This window comes from Dermacentor andersoni, chromosome 2 (assembly GCF_023375885.2).
Source record: "Dermacentor andersoni chromosome 2, qqDerAnde1_hic_scaffold, whole genome shotgun sequence".
In the NCBI taxonomy this organism is placed as follows: Eukaryota; Metazoa; Arthropoda; class Arachnida; order Ixodida; family Ixodidae; genus Dermacentor; species Dermacentor andersoni.
In genome coordinates this window covers 120,498,553-120,518,031 of record NC_092815.1, presented here as the reverse complement: position 1 = coordinate 120,518,031, position 19,479 = coordinate 120,498,553, and the positions used below count along the sequence as shown (strand labels likewise).

Here is a 19,479-nt window from a genome sequence, read left to right as displayed (position 1 = left end):
GGAGCACATCAAGGACCCGCACCACAAAGCGTCAGCCAAGCATAGGGCCATGCACTCTGCCGACAGTCCCTCTGGCAGCGACTCATCGTACGAGGACGAGCTGCTGGCTCGCTCCAAACAGCGCAATTTGGTCGCCATGTCGCGAAAGAGCAAAAGCCAGCTGAGAGGCGGGAAGTGCACGTCATCTGTTTGCCTAGAGGCCGCCGTGGCGTCGCTCGAGTCCCGTTGCGCGCTCCGCGATCCCGTGTGGGACCGCAAGAAGACGCTGGTGCTTCTGGACGCGTCAGCACACGTCCCGTCCAACGCTGATATCAGGTACGCAATCCGGCCACCAAAGGTCGTTTCAACTTGTCTTTCGCTTGTATGCGCTTTTACGTTTTATGGTAAACAATCAATCCGTGCAATGCCAACTTCCTCTTCGTAAAGCTTATTTCCGCGCTTAAGGTGACTATACTTAATACAAAACCCGGAAAACTATGTTAAATAGTCAAGATAAGTCCTCAAAAAAGCTTGGTTTGTGATACATGTGTGAGAATCTCGTTCAGAAGCTGAATTGTTGATTGATTAATCTGCCCTCTTAGTGACCTTTTGTTGTGCACTTCGCGAGGCTTGCAAGGTTACACTCGCACGTACGCGTCCCGAGTCAAGGAGCGTCCAGAGACATGAGGTAGGTCATATCCATGTCTGTGTTCTTGTAACGACCAGGTACGCAAGTCGTAATAATTATTTTACAGCTCGACAGGCACGAGGCTGTATTTCAGCGTTATCCTTCATGCTCACAAAATCAACAAGACCGGTTATAAAAGAATCTTAGTTTTGGTTAACGTTCCGGTCAAATATTTGCCAATGTGCCACACATCTCAAGGAAAGAGTTCGTCGTACGAATAAGTGATTTAGATCGCATGAACACGTATCTCGTACGTAAACTTCGTAGTGCGAGTACACTTAATACTTTAGAATTAACCAAAAAAAGGACAACCGTTCTTGGCGGTTTTCTTTTTTCGGATCAAACAGAGCCATTCTGTGCATGGTGTCATTTACAATTCAGCGTAACACTGTGCAGATGCAGCTACTTTTCTTCCAGTTTGCTCATTCACTAACCTATTCTTTAAATGTGCCACTTGTGCCTTGTGACTCATCAGCTGAGGTTTTCATTCCTCAATCAGTGCTGACCAATCGCAAAGTAACGCTCGTCAGACTTTTGTCTTCTTCTTCTTCTTTTATTGAAGAGATTTCCAGATCAAGGACGACCCCCCCCAACCGACGTGCCTTTGGACCGCCGCGCCGGACTCGTGTGGAAGCTATAGTTGCGGAAGATTACAATGGGCGTGGACGGTAAACTGCATTTGAGAGGGGGCGCCACATAGCCACCATTGGGCCCCGGCCGGGTGCTGGATGCTGGCGAGCACGGCTCGCACCTATACTTTCTTGGCCTCGGCGACAAAATTCTCAGATCCCTAAAGCGTTTCCACTTTGTTCTTTTTACCATCCCTTATATCCCCTTAAGCAAACTATATACCCTGGGCCCCTCGTTAGTTTTCTACGCTCAGGCTCCCTTCCTACCTCCCTCTTGAATTTTTTTTCTTACTTTTCACTTCCCGATTCCCCGTTATTGTACAGTTATCGCACCCGCATCTTTGCCAATGTTTTCATGCAGTTCCCACGGCAGTCCAGGGGTGCGTTAGTACACAAAAATCCAGCGATGTCGCTTGGTCATTGGCGACTTCTGCGTACTTCATCGGGGCTTTGGTCTTGTAGAAACAATTGGCACTGCTTTTTCAGCCTAGCTTTGTCTCCTGAAAAAAAGAAAAGAAAAACACCTCGCTTGCTGTATTCATTGACTATGTTTTGTGTTTGGTGCGTCATGAGAGAGAAAGGCTCTTCACCCGGAACGCGCATTTGTGGGTTCCTAAGAGATAAATCTTCTGGGAATAAGGTTAATCAGGAAAAAAAAAGTTAGGGTAGAGAAAGGCAACTTGAAACGTCCCTACCCAAGGGACTCTATAGCCAGGTTGCGGTTGTTTCATTACACTGCAGCCCGTGAGGTTGTACGCAGAGTACGGTCCCCAGCGAAAATAGCAAGTGACGGAGCGCTGAGTCGCTGAATTTCTGTCGGTTAACGCGCCCCGGGGCGTCGCTCGACCATGGCCACACGTTTGCGACGGAAACACCCTCCTCCTCGACGTCCCGCCGCCACTACCCCTCCTTACCGGGCCATCTCCTTGTCACCCCTTCGCTTGCCGAGACTGCCGAGTGAGAGTTATGATCTGCTGCAGCAGTGTAATCTCAGACTCTCACGTTTCCTGTAGCGCAGCTCAAGAGTCCAGTTAACTTGTTCACACTCTCTAATCTCTTCCTTTAGTTTCATGGAAACGACTTCGGTTAAAGATGACATTGCTTCAGCCTATCACAGATCTCACTTAGCAGTCGAGCGAGAAGGAGGGTGCCGGTCTGGAAGGGTATTCTGGCCACACATCTGCGGTCTCTTTTTGGTTGTTTGTGACCATCTTGTGCCGGTGGTGTGTGTACGTGGGTTCACGTCCTTCGTCCGTTTCATCGTCCGTCGTTGCGATGCATGATTCTCTGTGTGCTTTTGTTGAGTCGACAAGTTTTAATTGTACTACTCGGCAGTTTCGTCTCACTTATAGGCGATGAAGGCAAAACACGCACACCCCTGCGTGGCCAACTTTACCATATGTCTTCCTTTTGTAAAGGTCATACTGAACACCGGATAATAAATTTGCGGTAAATTATATTTAAAAATCGACGTTACAAGAAGCGTTGTGTGCCGAACACCGACGCGCCATTTCCTCGTGCGAAGTAAAGGGCAGTCTAATAAATGAACATCGTCACGAGTGCACTTATTTCCTCAGAATGGAAGAGCTACCCAAAGAAATGCTAACGCTATATCATGAAATCATTCCAAAACTCGTAATGACTTCGTTCCGTTCTTTAAAAAGGGGAAGCATGCGTGATTTAATTTTGAAACACCAAACTTAGCTAAGTGTTTCGTGAACTAACCATGCGTTAGCGACAGCGTCCCCCTATTACTTGTGCAAGAGAAAGAAAGAGCGCTTGGCAGCGAGCACACCAGTTCTGGGTTCGGGAAGCGTAAAAGTGTGCTGCGTTCCAACATTCCACAGCACGTATCTGAAAGATAACGACACGCTAGTCCCAAGTTAGAGCGTCGGAACATGACCGTGGTGACCGTAAGAACACCCACTATAGCTGCTTACGTAAAATGCCGTACGCTCGCTTTATTAGGCGCCTAGCTTGCCGTCCCTCCTCGTCTTTTCAGAGTCTCTCTTCACGTGTTCTTTTCATACCCTGTATTCACGTGTCGTGGCATGAAGAGCGCAGCGCCGAGGTTTACGGCATCTTGTTCCTCATAAGACCGCTGTTGTGCGGTCTTTCTTTTTTTCGCTTCAGGGTCTATTGTGCCCTTGCGCAATGTATAGTGTTTGCCTTAGATATAAGCACCCTTACATGACGACCTCTAATGCGACGCATAAACATAAATACCTCACATCGTGGCCCATGGATTAAGTTGCGTCTTGTTCTTACGCCTTAGTCGGTTTATCACATCAATACGAGGGCGGGAATGAAGGTCCTCACATTTATAACACATTCCCGTCAGCGTCGAGAGAAAATAGATTAGCGAAGTGGTCACTAAAAAAAATGCGGAACAGCCAAAGTATATGAACAATTTCATTGCTTTAAAAGGTGCGGTATGCCTAACGACGTTGTCACGAATGTAAAGAGAAGAAAAAAGAAACCAAATCTATGTGCCAAAGATAAACATGTTTGCTAGGATAGCTTGCGACGTTTGTTTTACAAAGCGAAGAAAAAAAAACGTGTATGGCTAATACTACCTAACGAAAAGTCGCACTCATTCGTAGAAGTGATACAAGCGTGTAGCTCTGATGGAAAAGGAAGCATCAAGCAGACAAACTTTCTCGTGCAAAATTTACTTCCCTTGGAGTCCTCGAGTATAACATATTCAACTCGCCGCGCCTAAGCACCAGGAAACAGAAAAATAATCAGGAAGGGAGACACGAGGTTAAATACGTTGTTGCAATCAGTACCGGGTCGAGCCTGTGCCTTTGCGCACCTGCGCTTGACATTTTCGTGTATGATTTGGGGATTTCTGCGCATAATGGGATTTCCATTTGCGTAAAAGCTTTCTTTTGGGCTGCTTGACGGCTGTCACGTTGATCCCGTGTATCGTCTCCATGTCTCTTTGTCATCGTGTCTGTACCCGTCAGTTCCTTCGTTGATTCTTCCCCCTCACAATGTCGCACGTGCGCATTTTTTTTCTTTCTTCCACAAATTTATTTCTCTACAGCAACATGCTTCAGAACTTCACAATCAGCTTTCTGCACAGCGGATATGGACCTCTGGTGACTGAACTTATGGTGAGCATAAACAATGACTACTATTTTTTTTTCCTTTGTATATTCCTAACCGCGATTTCCTACACCGCAATTTTTTTAAATAAAACGATCCACTCAATTTTTTTAGTAAGTGCACTTGTATGCGTACCTCACAACACTTAGTTAAACAAGTTGCGAAGCTGCGAGTGTGATAAGCACCACAGTTATCAGCGAAATATACGAATGTCATGCTTTGCAAGAGCCATCTGACGGCTCTGCGCAAGCAGAGTCTGGATTTAGAAAACTCGTGTAGAACAGCGGTGATAACGGCGCTGATTATCGCGCAAGAAGGAGCGTTGAAAATATCCGAAGTCATTCGCTCATATCTATATAGGTTGTTGATATCTGTGAGGTGTGTGCATGTAGACTTGAATACCGCAGTAAGGGACATAGATTAAGGAGCAAAAAAAATCACTATTGGTATTATAGATCTAAAATGGCGTTAAAGCTTTTATAACCTATCTTGAGATAAGCGAGACTATACCATGAACAGCGGAAAAAAGGTCCGTCAGAAACGGGTCAGCGATATAAACTTATGTGCCAAAATTATGACGAGCGAAATCATTCGCGCCTTTTTCGAGATAAACTGTGACAAACGAAACGCCGTCAGCTCTCTAACACGCATGCAGATCGCTGCACTACAAACGTCCCTAAGGAAAATAGTACCTATCATCATCATCGCTCCTCCTATCTTCCTTTTCTCCTCTTGCCTTTCCCTCCGAGCAGAGTAGCAGGCTATAAGACTGTTACTCCAGGCCGACCTCTCTGCTGTTCCCCAAATAAATCAACCTCTCCATATCTCTTTATCTCTCAAAGGAACGTTATCAAAGCATTATCCGATCTTCCAGTTGACCTTTCTTCAGAGCCGGCCCGGTACAACTCTTCCAATCTTCGCAGACTTGAAATGAACGACCTGAACGTTGAGCGTGAGCCTGCGCACTGGACTTGTAGCGTTTCCGAGCACGCGGCGTGCATTTCGATTGGTTTCCGCAGAGGGTGAACCACGAGCAGGGCTCGAGCTTGATCGACCGCTGCCACTTTCTGTGGGTGGTGGGATACTTCACGGGACTGGCCACCGCGCTGGGCCTGTCCCTGCACCACGTGCGGCCTGTGCTCTCGATCGAGGTGGTCGGTCTGCTCGTCTTCGAGGCCATCGCCGTCTGCCAAGAGCTGGACATGCCGCAGCACCAGTCGGCCGAAGGATCCAAGCTGCTCAAAAAGAGGTACGAATAATGTTGCTCGCCATAAATCGCACACACTCGATTATATTTCGCTGCCTTACCAGGAGCTTAGTGGCTATGGCGTTGCGCCAACTGCTGAGCTCGTGGATTCGATTCCGGACGCGGCGGCCATACTTCTACGGAGGCGAGGTACAAAAATGCTCGTTTACTTTGACTGCACGCTAAAAAAATGGTAGGCGACCCTCATCTCTGACTTAGGTGTCTCTTAGTGGCACTCGTACCTCGGCGTTGGTGTTATTTAGGTTAGCTTTAGGCGAACGCAATGCGCGAACCGAACTCGCAGGCAACTGTCTTCTACTATTTAGCCGGTTAAATATCATGCCACTTTCTTGTGTGTGAGGTAAATAGTGACGTCATTATTTTCGCTTTCTGCTTCCGGGTTTCCAGGAATTTCACCAAAGTCGTGCTCGCCTGGCGGGTCTCTAAAGTATACGATTCTGTGATTTGGTGTGCGGTAATCGATGATTTATAATTAACTCTAATTATTCCAGACACTTCAGTAACTCAAGCTTGAACTAAACTTATGCTCTGGTATCATATCTGTAATGAAACCCACGAATTTCGTACTGTACTATTTTTTTCTATCTTTTCTGATTTATTTTGAATTTCTTCCCCGGTCGTCTCGGGAGGTGAACCGGAAATGCTGCGCAAGAAACAAGAGTGTCACTCGATGCTCGTGCCACTAAAAAAACCCAGTTGGTCAAATTTAATCCGGAGTCACCCACCACGACGTGCCTCGTAATCAGATTGTGGTTTCGGCGCGTAAAACCCCAGAATATAGTTTTTAAAGCAAAGCTATTATTTTTTGCGAGCCCTCTCCCGGAATTTCCTGACCGCAGCTGCTGAGTGCTGCTGCTGTGTTGCCGAATAGTTCACAGTTTAAAAACAAGAACGAATTACATGCCCGACAGTGGGACAGAGCATAGGTTCCCCAGCAAAGCAGCCCGACGTTCTGATTCTAATAGGTCGCAATCGCATGTACACTTCGATCGTTACAGCGCCAGCTAGTTCTTTGAGATGATCGCCGCGTCTGTCACATTGCATAGCACGAATGTGCGAGAGCACAAACACGCTTGCCAGTTGCTCTTGAACCAAAGACGCAGGAATGACATGGGCGAATTTGACGGGAAAACAAAAATTCTCAAGAAAGAGCTTTGTCAACTCGACCCCCGATTCCTACGGAATGTTTATATCTACCTTTATGTCCCCGCTCCCCCTCCCCCTGTACAGAGTAGCAGGCTAGAGCGCCTTAGCTCAAGCCGACCTCTCTGCCTTCTTTCAATTAAATTCTCTCTCTCTCTCTTATATCCACCCGGTCATTGCCGCCGAGGGCACATTATTTCTAAATAATATGGACTTTTTTAACATATTTAGCACATTGTTTTCATGCTGAAGGTAGAGGAATTCCGAACGTTGGTAAACTAGACCGTTCTTTCGATAGCAGACATGGCGAATGTCTTTTCCGTTTGTTCTGCGCGGATATGCCAAGCACGCTATCAGGCTGTCTGAGGGCTCTTTGCTACCCATCATATGAAATTAGATAACCGGTAAACAGTAGTTTATGGCCAACGCAAGTAGATATACCGATTTACGTCGCATGCAATTCAGTTGTAACAATACGTGAATTAGGCGTTATACTGAATCTGCTACGTGTAGGCTTATAATTAAGTAAATACAAGAGTTCAGAGTTCAGCTGTTGGAAGTGAGTCCACGTCAACAACCACTAATGATTTATGACACTTGTCACAAGCCAGGATTGTCACCACCCTTGTTTTTCCTACATACAAGTATGGATAGGCGAGTCAGGAACGTCCAACAGTAATTAGAGTCGTGCGGGCCTATTGTTTATGAGTCTTCCCAGGCCTGCTCACCCATTCTTATTTGTACGTATTCCCTGCATAAACTTCTCTTTTGCGAAGTCCGCACCTCCGTCTTTTGGTCTGGTCGCTTTAGTGGAGAACTCCGAGTAGCTGCGACCACCTGCGCCTATCGCAACATCGCTAGACCGATAAAAAAGCAAAAACTGTAAGATTGCATTTTTTATCGGAATTCCGTGGTTTCAAAATGTGTCGTGTGGGTCAGCAGGGTCAGCCAGGAGCTTAATATATATATATATATATATATATTAAGCTCCTGCTGTAATCTCACAGCGCCAGCGTGACAGCAATCGTGTTCCTTTCTAGGTACCACCTTGTGGTTCGCGCTTTCCGCGAGTTCATCGCCGCCATCGGAACGTACAATAGCCGCTTCAAGGGCGTCGGTGACGACATGCGTCGGCTCTGCGGTAAGTAGACCGGCGCTGACAGTGGCTACCTTGACAATAACGGCCGTAGATATGATGTATTTTTTTTCATAGCCCAGCCACTCCCGCGACGCTCCCTTGTTTTTTAGCCACGGCAATTGCTAACATTGCCGTGCTACTAAATGTACTTGAATTCATGTAGATCGTCGTAACACACAAATATGGATGAAGCGATGCCTTATCACCTGCAAAGGCTAATCACTCCCGCGCACGAACACTCGCATCCACTCGTACAATCACCTATCATTCTATCTCGCCTAACTGAATTAGATGAGACGGCAAATTGTCATCCACTCGAATGTAGCTCGAAGCTACAAAGGAAACCCATGCGGGTTTCTCACAAAGTTTCGCAGTTGAGAAAAAAATTGGTCCTGATCCGGAATCGTCCTAGTCCTGAATCCTCCTAGTCTGGATCATCCTGGTCCGGGATCATCCTGGTCCGGGATAGTCCTGGTCCGGGATAGTCCTGGTCTGCGATCGTCCTGGCTCGAGATCGTCCTGGTCTGGGATCGCCCTGGATTCCCTACCAGCACGAATATTTTTTCAACTGCGAAGCTTTCTTTCTGAGAAATATGTAAGGGTTTACTTTGTAGCATCGTGCTACATTCGGGTGGATGAGAATTTTTCCTTTCATGAACCTCTCTCCCCCTTGCGGGATTCCGCAGAACTGATTGACATATTAATTGAATGTGACCTCCCTGATAATACGAGTGCCCTTGCCCACAGTGTCTCTGGCCCGTCTGGAAGACCTTCGCAATATTCCGCTACTGCTGATCCGCAAGTGGAACGCCATGCCGAGCCAGATACTTGTGGACCTTATCATCACCAACCATCTGTTACTTCTAATTCTGGAGTATGCCCAAAAAACAGAGGGCGGCCTGGACATCGACATACTCGGACATCTGTCGCAGTATGTGTCATTTCCGTTGACTTCTCCTTCCACTAAACTATACTAAAGCCAAAAAAGATCATCTGAGTGCCTGAGTGAAGATCATAGTAGTGTGTTGCTTTGCAAACAAAGAAGCGATAAATTGGCCACGTCGGACAAGGCAATACTAAATATTTATTGCGAAATAAATATATGCAGGAGCAAGGTGAGAACGAAATAGAATACAAAAAAATTATAGATTGGAAGATAAAAATTTCCGGGAGCGAAAACCTTAGTTGAGCGCGACGTGACGCGAGTGATTGTTTTTAAGTTTGAAAAAGGGTTCTCACGAATCGTGTTTATTTTCTGGAGCGAAACGGCGACCGAAGTTGTAACGTGTGTGGGAATTGGTGGTATATGCAGCGGGAACAACACAGTTATTGAAGCTGGAATGTCTTACTACACTGAAGTGCTATAGTTATTTATGTGCATTAAGTTACGTTACGTTACATGTGCACAGTAGTTTGACATTAAATTATTCTATGTCCACTGATTCACTGGTTTCATTGATTTGTAGCGCTCACCTTCGACTATCCGCTCTCGTTCTAGTAGGGCAGTGTGGGCCTCAGGCATCCGAACCACATAACGACGACGGGCGGCCTCGGCACACTTACGCTTATGTTCCTAAACTCGGCTGGGTTCCTATAACTAGAGTCATTCAATGCTTTTGAAGGACTCTGCTACAACTGAAAAGCATTGAAGGACTCTGCTACAACTAAGCTGACCGAACCCGTAGGATGCCAAGCGTTGCCGTGTGCGTTACCGTGTCCACAAATTATTTTTCAAAATGGTTTTTATACTCTCAATTTACGCTTTGGGTATCAATAATTCAAAAATAAGCTTTATTTAAGCAATTAAAGGAATGCGTAGAAAATTGTTGGAACAATAGCCTATGTAGGTAGTACTAGGTCCAATACAGAAAAAAGAACATACATAGGTCAACCACGTACAGTCGAGCGCAAAAGTTTAAGGACCAGAGTTGCAGCTAAATTTCTTTTTATTGCGATAGCAATTATATGGACATTCCAGGCGGACTTCTGCCGGTCGCCGTGAGGTTCCGTATGAGTGAAAGTGTGTCAGGGTGAGCCGGCGAACGCGGTTCAATCTCGCATGCGCGAGCGAGGAACGCGGCCCGGATGCGTGCCCTCTCCTGTGGCGCCCGAGGCAGAGGGGTGAGGCGAGGGAGGAGAGGCGTTCTTCTCCGGCGGCAGCTACGGTGCCTCGATGTCCTCCTCGCCCTCCGCTCCGTACAGAGTGGACACAATCGCGGCGTCTACTACGGCGTTGGCCACGCGAATCGCGGACGCCGTAGTAGACGCCTTTGGCGGACGCCGTAGGGACGCGTTGCCAGCGCTTGTGTGTCTTGAAAGCGGTCTGCGACGTGGCTAAAGTGCGCGCCCACGCTGGCCTCATCTTCAACGCGATCTGCGATGTTTGCGGAGTGCGCGTGGTGCCAGTAGCTTCGTACGCGCTGTGCTTTCGACGTTTCGTACGCATTGAAGCGACATATGCACGAAGGTCAATTGGCTCGCGGCTGCAGTCGCGATTCCTAGCTCCAGCGTTTTCACAGACAGTTTCCGCTGTCATCGAGCGATGTGTGTTCATGTTTACCTGTGCGCGCGTGACACCGTGCTGGTTAATTTAGTTAAAACACGTTGACAGGCTAGTTGGTTTGAGTCCATTATAGAATTTGTAAGCGCGACCGAACAAGGGCGCAGAAAGAAGCAACACACAAAGACAGCGATGTCTCCGTCTGCCTGTTCTTTTTTCTACGTCCTCGTTGAGTTACGCTTACGCATTCTATCATTGTAATTTCGTTAGTAAGCTAATGTTTACAACTTTATACAGTCGATAAAACTACTATCCTTACTTCGTACAGCTATCTCCTAATTCTCTATGTGCATGCACCTTGCATTTGTGATAATATTGCGATATCAGTTTTTCAGCACAATGTAATATGTAAGATTTCGCGGATGAAAACGTGCTCATTCTTCTGATAAATAATACGTTCAATGTCGCATATATTCCATTGCGAGTGGCACTCCTCAGTTTTCTTTTATCTTTCGCACAGTCCTTAGTGCTCTTTTAAGTTATTCAATCCAGAAAAGTTATTTTAAAACAGTTTAGATAAATCAGACCTAATACTTCTGACTTGGTATCATTTTCGTACATGTTGATGATTTTCAACAGGGAAAAGACTAAGAGACGCCAAAATGCCATTTGCATTCTTACAAAAATGTCATGGGGAGGTTCATCAGGTACAATCGTCCTCAACAGTTCGTTTTTACAACCAACTTTTCTAGATCTGTGTTTAACGGCAGCGTTCGCGCACACATCTGAAACTTGTTTGTTTCGAGTATGAGCTAAACTCTTTGAGCGGTTGCCAACTCAGCGCTGCTTCTCTCTCTCTCTCTCCCTCTCCCAGGTTTGCAACAGTCGAGGTGATGGAAAGATACGGTGTGGTGTTGAAAGATTACCGAAAAAACAGGTAAATCACGGCTCACTCGAACTCATTTGCTCGGGCACGTTTTATAATATAACACACGCATTCAAATTCTTTCAAACGTAATATCTCCATGGAAAGTTTACAATCCTAGAAAGAATAGCTAAAAGCTAAATAGCTAATACCAAAGCTAAATACCATAGAATAGCTAAATACCAAAGCTAAAACAATACGTTAAGCTGTAACTCCTCTTTCTTCTTTTCAGCGTACTCGTCAACGACTGCGTCTTCACGATGATGCATCACGTTGCTGGAGACCTAAAGCGTCCGGAAGCACTCTTCCATCCGAGTATTCTATCTTCTTTCGTCAACATCTTGAATGAAGGAGCCGAAATTCCTGAGGTACGTCCACGCGACAGTGAGATATCGTTTCACGCAGCTTATGCATTTGTTAAGCTCTACAAGTCAGCCACGTCAGTTACGCTAAATAATCTAACACACATGCTGACCATACATACGTTTTGTAAACAACCAGTGCGTCACAAGCGTTACGTGAAATAGTTATTACACTCAGCGTGATATATAGGCTGACACTAAAAACCGGTTAAATGAGCAGACCAATGGCTCAAAACTCAACTGAATGACCACGTGATGACTTATGCTAGTATGCCGACGAAAAACTGTGAGCAGCGAAATGCAAGAAAGGACGAACAGGAGTACTACAAGACGCTTTTACAAAAAAGCGCCAGCAGATACTTTCACATTAATGCGTATGGTAAAAAGAGCCAACATGTTACATTTAGATATTTAGTTTGCTTCAAATTGGAATAGAGCAAACTACAGATAGATTCAACTACAGGTAGAGCCATCTGCAGATGGAGCCAACTATGGATAGAAACAACTACAAATAAGTGTAGTGGCTTCTCCTCATCAAGATAATGCACGTGGCGGTGCACGCTTTACAGAGTAAAAAGCACGTTAACAGTGTGATAGCTTCTCCTCGCCATAAGGAGCCACATGGCAATGCACGCTTTACAGGAGACAAAACAATAAATGGTCTGCGATGAATCCGGGATATGACAGCATTGTGGGTAGGAAGGGCCAACCTCACTGCGAACAGGATAAAAAGGCCCCATATTCAAATCGCACACAAATAAAATTATTTTTGAATCCCAAGTGTACCCACATTTTCCATAAACGAAATATAAGTCGCTTCCATAGTCTGATCAAAAATAAGTGGTACGTGAAAATAGAATACTGTCTCTACACACCGGTCAACATGAAGCAGGGAAAGGTTTGCAGCACGTAGGTATTCTATCGCATATCACAGATAATTTTTATTGGGGGGGGGGGGGGGGGGGGACGCACATTTATGTGTTCTAGCTTGGCTTTGTGTATTTCTACACGAAGGCGTAGACATATAAACGCTTATTTGAAAGCAAACTGTTACAGATATGTAAATATTTCGTATTCTATACTTTCACGACAGCGAAAACAACGGTCCATGTGCAAACCGTGTATGCAAAAAAAAAAAAAAACATGGCAAGCGGTTTGTCGATAGCGAAGGTTTGGGTGAAATGATTAGCTCGTCACATTAACGTCTTCAATTTTTCGGAAGTTTTGAAAATGTGTATACGTACGTGAGTAGGCTCTCCTTAAAAATTTGTGCGGTAAACCATTGTACTCTTACAGCGAGACGATATGCCCAGTAACTAACACGCCATATGGTGTGATGTCTGGATTGTCTCAGCCGATCTCTGGTAACCAGTACTTTGGCTCAGCTTCTTGTCATATTTCCAACGCTGAGCCCAATAACAGATTTTTCCCTGCTCGTTGAACATCTCACAAAATCAGCAAGTACTGCAGATAGAAAACCTTTGGGGGTGAAAGGTTGCAAAGCAAAAAAAAAAGAATCTTAACAATGCAATAAAATTAAGTTGTCGGCCTTTGCTCTCAACAATAGGTTTGCTTGAAATACACGGCCATCTTACACTGCAAGCAGGTAATGTAGAACGTTTCGGGCTAGAGGATAATCATCAACGAAGTTTCAATTAAAAAAAAGAAAATGAAGGAAATAGGGTGTATAGCCTTACTAGCAATACAACGAAGTTTTCCGCAATGCAACTGCAACGCTCGGGCGCGTGTACGTGCTGCAGCTGTACGAAGACCTGGTGGGCTACGTGATGAATCGGTACCTAAAGCTCGCCGGCCGTAACCCAGAGCTGTACTCGGAGAACATACCTGGCATGCAGCGCAGCGGTTCGGCATCCAGCACCCAGCCGCTGGTAGTGCCGCCATTCTACGACGACGACAGCAGCGACAGCAGCGACTGTAGCGACGAGGGCGACGACAACGCGCTCTACTGGTGCTTCCTCCAGTTCGAGTACGACAGCGACCCCGTCGGCCAGATCGTCGAGCACCTGCGCCGGAACGACGTGCGTCGAACCCGCAGAGAGGTACACTGCAAAAACACTGCGAACTGCGCGAGCTGGCATATCACTTAATAGAGGTGTAATGATGAAGAAAAGTGGATGTCACGGCCCAGCCACTTGCCACAATAAAGGAACGCGGAGAGACAGCGCAATCAAATCAGTGCACAATGCATACATAACGAAAAGCTTGTTTGCATTTTCCTTCGTTTAAACCTTTTCTTTTAGTGCACTTATTTGTTTCCGCCGAAAAATGTGCAGTCTGGCCTGCCACAGCTATGGGGGCCTGCGGAAAGCACTTTTGTGATAGGCGGTAACTAGGGAGAAATAAATTTCCCTTGTTCGCACCTGGAGCTTATCGGAGGCGGTTGTCAAGGTTGTCAGGCCAGTCTAATAAAATATCTAAGGTTAACACCTCGTTCGTTGATACAAACGCACGTAATTGAATCGACAAAAGAATGCGGCCGCGTATTGGTGGCAAGAAGACAGCGCCGTCGTATAGGTCTTAGACAATGCAGGTTTTGATCATACCCTCACCTCACCACTCGTGGCTTTCCATTTGAAACCACCTGAACCGAAAGCACTGAACCGAAAGCAATCTCAAACTATGAGCAAACGGCCGTTCATCCTCTTGAAGATTAACGATAGCGAGAGATGAAGGCCCCGCTGGCATCAGTCTTATTGTAAGCGAGCTAGATATTGCCTGAGGTTCTCGTGGTTTAGAGTTCTGCGTTTTATTCTACATAATTAATGTCAAGTGTTCGTACGAAAAGTAGATACTTGTGTCGAGTGTTCACATAAAATGTAACCTGTAAATTACTGAAGACATTCCTAAAGAAAAATTTAAACCACACATTTGCTGCAGCAGTGCTGGTGAATGCCAGAGAAATTTATTTATTCGTGGACGTTTGCTTGTGAATTTCTTCCAGATACTGGACCAGCTGAAGTACAAGCGTGTCATCTCGAATTCTCAATGTGAAAATTTGGAACAAAAAGAAAAACAGGTGAGACAGGAGCCGAATGCGCCCGGTTTGATCGTCTACGGCATGTTAACCTATTATACAAATTTTAATTCGTTTTTATTACTTTCCAGTTTCTAGAAAATTCTTCTAAGCCTAAGGAACAACCGGAATCTCAAAACATCGAGAGCGAGGAGCGGTCAGAGATCACAGACTTGGTACTAAAGCTCAAAGGAAATGGATTCGAACAGCAGCTCCAGTGGATTCAGAAGAAGTTCTTAGAAGTATGCTACGTCAAGTTAAGTAAGTACTTCATCGTTGGAAGTTATCACAAGCACTTTTCCGTGGGGCTCTGAACAGGCTTGAACATTTTGATTCTGCCACCTGCGCTTTCTCTCCGGTTCGCCTAATCCTCCAGCTCGCCACCCTCCGACATCACTACGTAGCCCTGACGCCTGTTACTAACTCATTTTAACTGGCCTATGGAATGTATACGCATGAGCTGGCACTCTGAACTGCCATGGTTGGGAGCAATCTACCGCACGGTTGGAAGAGGTGATCCGTCACGTAACCAAAAGCAGAGCACGCCGAGTTTCGACGCATTTTGGCATCTTCGCGGTACCCACGCATCTGCAGGCTATAAGGTCAACAGCTAGGCGCGGCGGGTAAAGAACTAGGCACTGGCATATGCAGCCCCTTGCTCTCGCTCGCACTGGAAACGTGAAAAAGCAAAAAAAAGGAGAGAGAAAACAAATACTACTATTACTACTACTACTACTACTAATAATAATAATAATAATAATAATACACTGTTAGCGCCAGTCAATGTGGGTGCTCGACTGTTGATCAAATGCAATCCAAGTCTGTTTTAGAGCCTCTTTTGCATATCGAAGTTCGCAGATTGCCAAAGTTCAGAAGAGATAACATAGGGCACCATTACCTCATTTTCAATTGCTACATCATCTTGTGACCACTGCGATTACTACAGGTTGATTATGGGGCATGTGGGTTCCTAAGGATATAAAACGACATTTACGTGAATGTACTGTACATTCGCACATCCGTACAACCTTAAAAGGATTGGACGCAAGCGCAAAGTGGACGTTCTTTTCACCGTCAATTTCGAGTTTATAATTCCAAGCTGCCTTATCGGCACGCGGGAAAACGCACGAAGATGTTAACCAGTGACAGCTTTCAAAGTGAAACTTTTTTTGCCTACCCTTCCGGGTCTGGCGTGGTTGCTAGCTGCTGGGTCGGTGAGCACTTAGGCTGGTATACTTGTTGATACATACGAAGCTTATATATACACCGAACGAAATCACCAGAGAACAGGCTTATATAGCCCTTGTTTGCTGACCGACAAACTAGTGCAAGTAAGCGCATCTCTGTTATGCGCAACAAAAGATTATTTCCTGCATAAAACCTGAATAAATAATGCTGGTTCATGGATATTTCTAAAGCACACCAACCTGTTAATTTAAAGGTTTCTTTGATTTACTTTATTTCATTTTTATTTGGCCATTCAGTATGTGCCACTGAGTGTGTGCCCGTTCTTTGTCACTCCTCCAGAATGGGCACGTGCTAGGGGTGGGCGAATATTCGAAGTTCCGTACTGCTAACTAACTATTTGTATTGTATTGTATGTTTGTATTGTATTTGTATATGCTAACTATTTGTATTCGTATTCGAAAAGAAATGATTCGGTATTTTAGAATACTCTCGTAACTAACCAAATATTTCACAATAACCTATTGTTCAAGTCTTGCTACTGCTCTCTGTCTGCGAAACAAACTATCGCAAGTTACCAGAAGTGAAACAATGAGAAAAGGTTTTGAAGCAATGCATATACAAAATGGGTAATGCAAGCTTTGCATTTGGTTTCGCGGCGGAAGCCTACATGATAACCATGGTTTTTACTTGTAGTCTGTCATTTAGCGTTTTTGGAAGTGCAGTCATGTAGCAGCTTTATTTTTTTACGCTACAACCAGTGTTGTAAAATGTCTGTTTACATGTGTTTACGGCACACAAATGCTTAAGCAGATTTTCTGTTTATTTTTATTTTATTTTTTCCCAACTTTCCATCTTTTTTCGGGAACGATTTGTTATACAGTAGTCATCCATTCCCGGAAATCTTGTTTGAAAACAGACTATAAACATGTTGAAAGGCTATTCGTGCATTTCTTTAACGCCAATTAGCGAATTTGTGTATAAAAAATGATCATTTGTCCTCGATAGTTACCTGTTTTTTTTTTCTCTCTCTCTCTTTTTGCCCTAGTCAGTCAGGTGTGGTGCCTAAATATACTGAACAAATATCCGTGCTATAGAAACATGCGTCTTCGTTTGACTATTTGTTATTCAATTAGGTATTTAGTGCTATTATTCATATTCGATTTACATACAAGAGGTTGATATTCGGCCCCCTCTGTTATGTGCAAGGGGTACATAATCCTTAAATGCTGCTTGATACGTGCCGTACTTTCTGTGCATACAGGTGTCATCCCCATTCTTCCCTCGACAAGCATCGTGCACCGCATTCGTCCTAGTGAGATCGTTGCGCATTCATCTCACGCTGTGCATTTGCCTGCTTGCGAGTTCGCACTGCAGCATAGCTTGTGATGAGCGATGTAGTGCATAAACAAATAGATTGTTATGAGAATAAAGTTGTGACCTTAATGGCTGATAAACAAACATTGCACGTGGCTACACGTCGCAGAGAAGGAAAGAAAACAAATTTCTACGCATCACCGTTAGTTGCGAAGCATTTAACTTACCGCTTCACGTAGATTCCAACATGTGCTTGGACCTACACTTTTTTTTTTTTCATAGAGCGCTTTACTTTACTGGGACAGCTAGAAGATAAAACAGGTGTGACGTGAGGGCATGTGATTTTTGCGGTCCTGCAAAGGTAATAAATAGCTTACGCTTCTCTTCCCGCTGTAATTCCGACTAGAAAGGTACTCGGAAGCAATGACATTCCGTTTTTAAAGAGAGCACCTGCATACGCAACTAATAAACAGCCTTCTTACAGCGCTGTTTCGAACATCCATAGGAATCGAATTGCTCTCGTTTTCATACCTACAAAAAATATAGCATTGCGTATGTATGGCTTTACTTGAACAGACCACTGAACATGAGTTCGTGAAGCCGATGCACATTGCGAAGTACGAGATACGCGTACTTCCGAAGGCGTTCTTGCCACAAAGCCATAGCCTCCGCCTCCTCCTTTTTTCCTCGCCTATGCTGCACCCCCTCCTTGCCGTGTGTACTTAACCATGTTGTGTCTAACGTATCATATGCTACGTTGTTCTGATGCCTAATTTTTTTTTTTTAATTTAGGGACAGGAACTAAATGCACGGCCTATAGAACCTATAAAATGTTTTTCCTACGCTGAAGCAAGTTCCCCTACCCCAGTTGGGGATAGTTCAGCAAACCAATTACTGATTAGTTCCTATACAAAAATAAGTTTTAACTAAAACAAAATTTCATTGTATTCATACAAATGAACTCTCCATGGCAAGAAACAAAGGTGAACATGTTCTAATCTTCCTTTATGTGAAACTTTTGTGCATTGCAGAGTTACATGTGGCGTCACCTCGCATTGAAAAAAAAAAACCATGTGGGCTGCCTCGTAGCTCGGGCGGCGGCCGCCGCGCCATTGCTCTCATATAACTTAATTTCTGTCAAAACGTCGCAGAAAACCGACCCTTGGATGATGCCGAGCCCGTGGCACTGCACTACACGCTGCTGGGCCAGAGTGTACCCATCGTCGCCTTCAGCGAGGTGCAGTCGAGCGCGCTCAAGAACACCGACTTCCGACAGCTGCTGCACAAGCTTGGCCTCGACTGGCCGGGACCTGCAAACTGCCCCTGCATCCCTGCCTCGTGGGCCGCCCACAAGCTGTATACCACGGCGCGCAAGCTAGGACCACTCGCATGCCGGAAGCTGGCCAGGCTCTGTCAGGAAAGTGCGGACTCGAACAGCGCCTCGTTGGCGGCTCCTCCTCGTGCCCGAGCCGATGCTGCCGCCACCTCGTAGGCGTATCTTCCAACCGGTCTGCTGTTCCAAGCTGCAATATACCATTACGGGGCTTTCGTCGGTCTCTGGTGCCAGATCTTGAGGATCGCGCACACCCTATACACGAGAAGGAGCCGGTTATGGCGTAACACCGGATATAGCGAACAAACCCAATGCACCGGTTTTGACGGCGTCCTTACGCTTTCAACTGAAAAAAAAATCCCGATATATAGCATTGTTGGTGCCTTTGCACTTAAGAAACGCACACCACACCCGAGCAAGCGCTAGGCTGCGATCGAAGCTTCGTCTGCAATATCGACGGTTCACGTCTTGTGACAACGGTTTTGTGAGAAACTTTCAACCTTGGCTGCCATCTCAATGCTATATTGCTTCCGGTGTGAACGCTTCTGATCCTCGTCAATGCATGCAGCTCATTGATACACGGCTGTATACAGGCTTGAATAATTGGCGACACGATAAATCGCTCAATATTGAAGCGATTCCGGTGTCAATTTAACTCGCAGTTAAGAAAAATATATTGATACAATGCTAATTCTGATTGATTCGCCATAACGGGGCCTGCTGTATGCCGGAGAAGCTGACCCGCAGGCACGAACGTGCGTCGATTGGTGTCTTACTACCGCTTTGCATTCACCGTGGCAAAACACAGACGCGCTAAAAAAAGAGAGAGGATAAAATCTTGAGATAGAAAGATGGCACATACAGCGTA

General features: G+C 45.5%; 1 protein-coding gene across 1 annotated transcript in view; it reads left to right on the top strand.

The window, feature by feature from the left end:
- tim (timeless) overlaps positions 1-18,800 on the top strand; it is a 29,425-nt gene extending 10,625 nt beyond the window's left edge. Inside the window, exons 7-17 of the mRNA XM_050188023.2 lie at positions 1-315; positions 4,346-4,415; positions 5,427-5,656; positions 7,858-7,958; positions 8,703-8,886; positions 11,330-11,392; positions 11,613-11,748; positions 13,503-13,802; positions 14,705-14,779; positions 14,869-15,037; positions 18,430-18,800. The exon at positions 1-315 is cut by the window's left edge and continues 5 nt beyond it. Of these exons, the coding sequence (XP_050043980.1) occupies positions 1-315; positions 4,346-4,415; positions 5,427-5,656; positions 7,858-7,958; positions 8,703-8,886; positions 11,330-11,392; positions 11,613-11,748; positions 13,503-13,802; positions 14,705-14,779; positions 14,869-15,037; positions 18,430-18,770 (1,984 nt within the window). The 3' untranslated portion in view covers positions 18,771-18,800. The remainder of the gene's footprint in view (positions 316-4,345; positions 4,416-5,426; positions 5,657-7,857; positions 7,959-8,702; positions 8,887-11,329; positions 11,393-11,612; positions 11,749-13,502; positions 13,803-14,704; positions 14,780-14,868; positions 15,038-18,429) is intronic.
- The last annotated feature ends 679 nt before the right edge of the window (positions 18,801-19,479 follow it).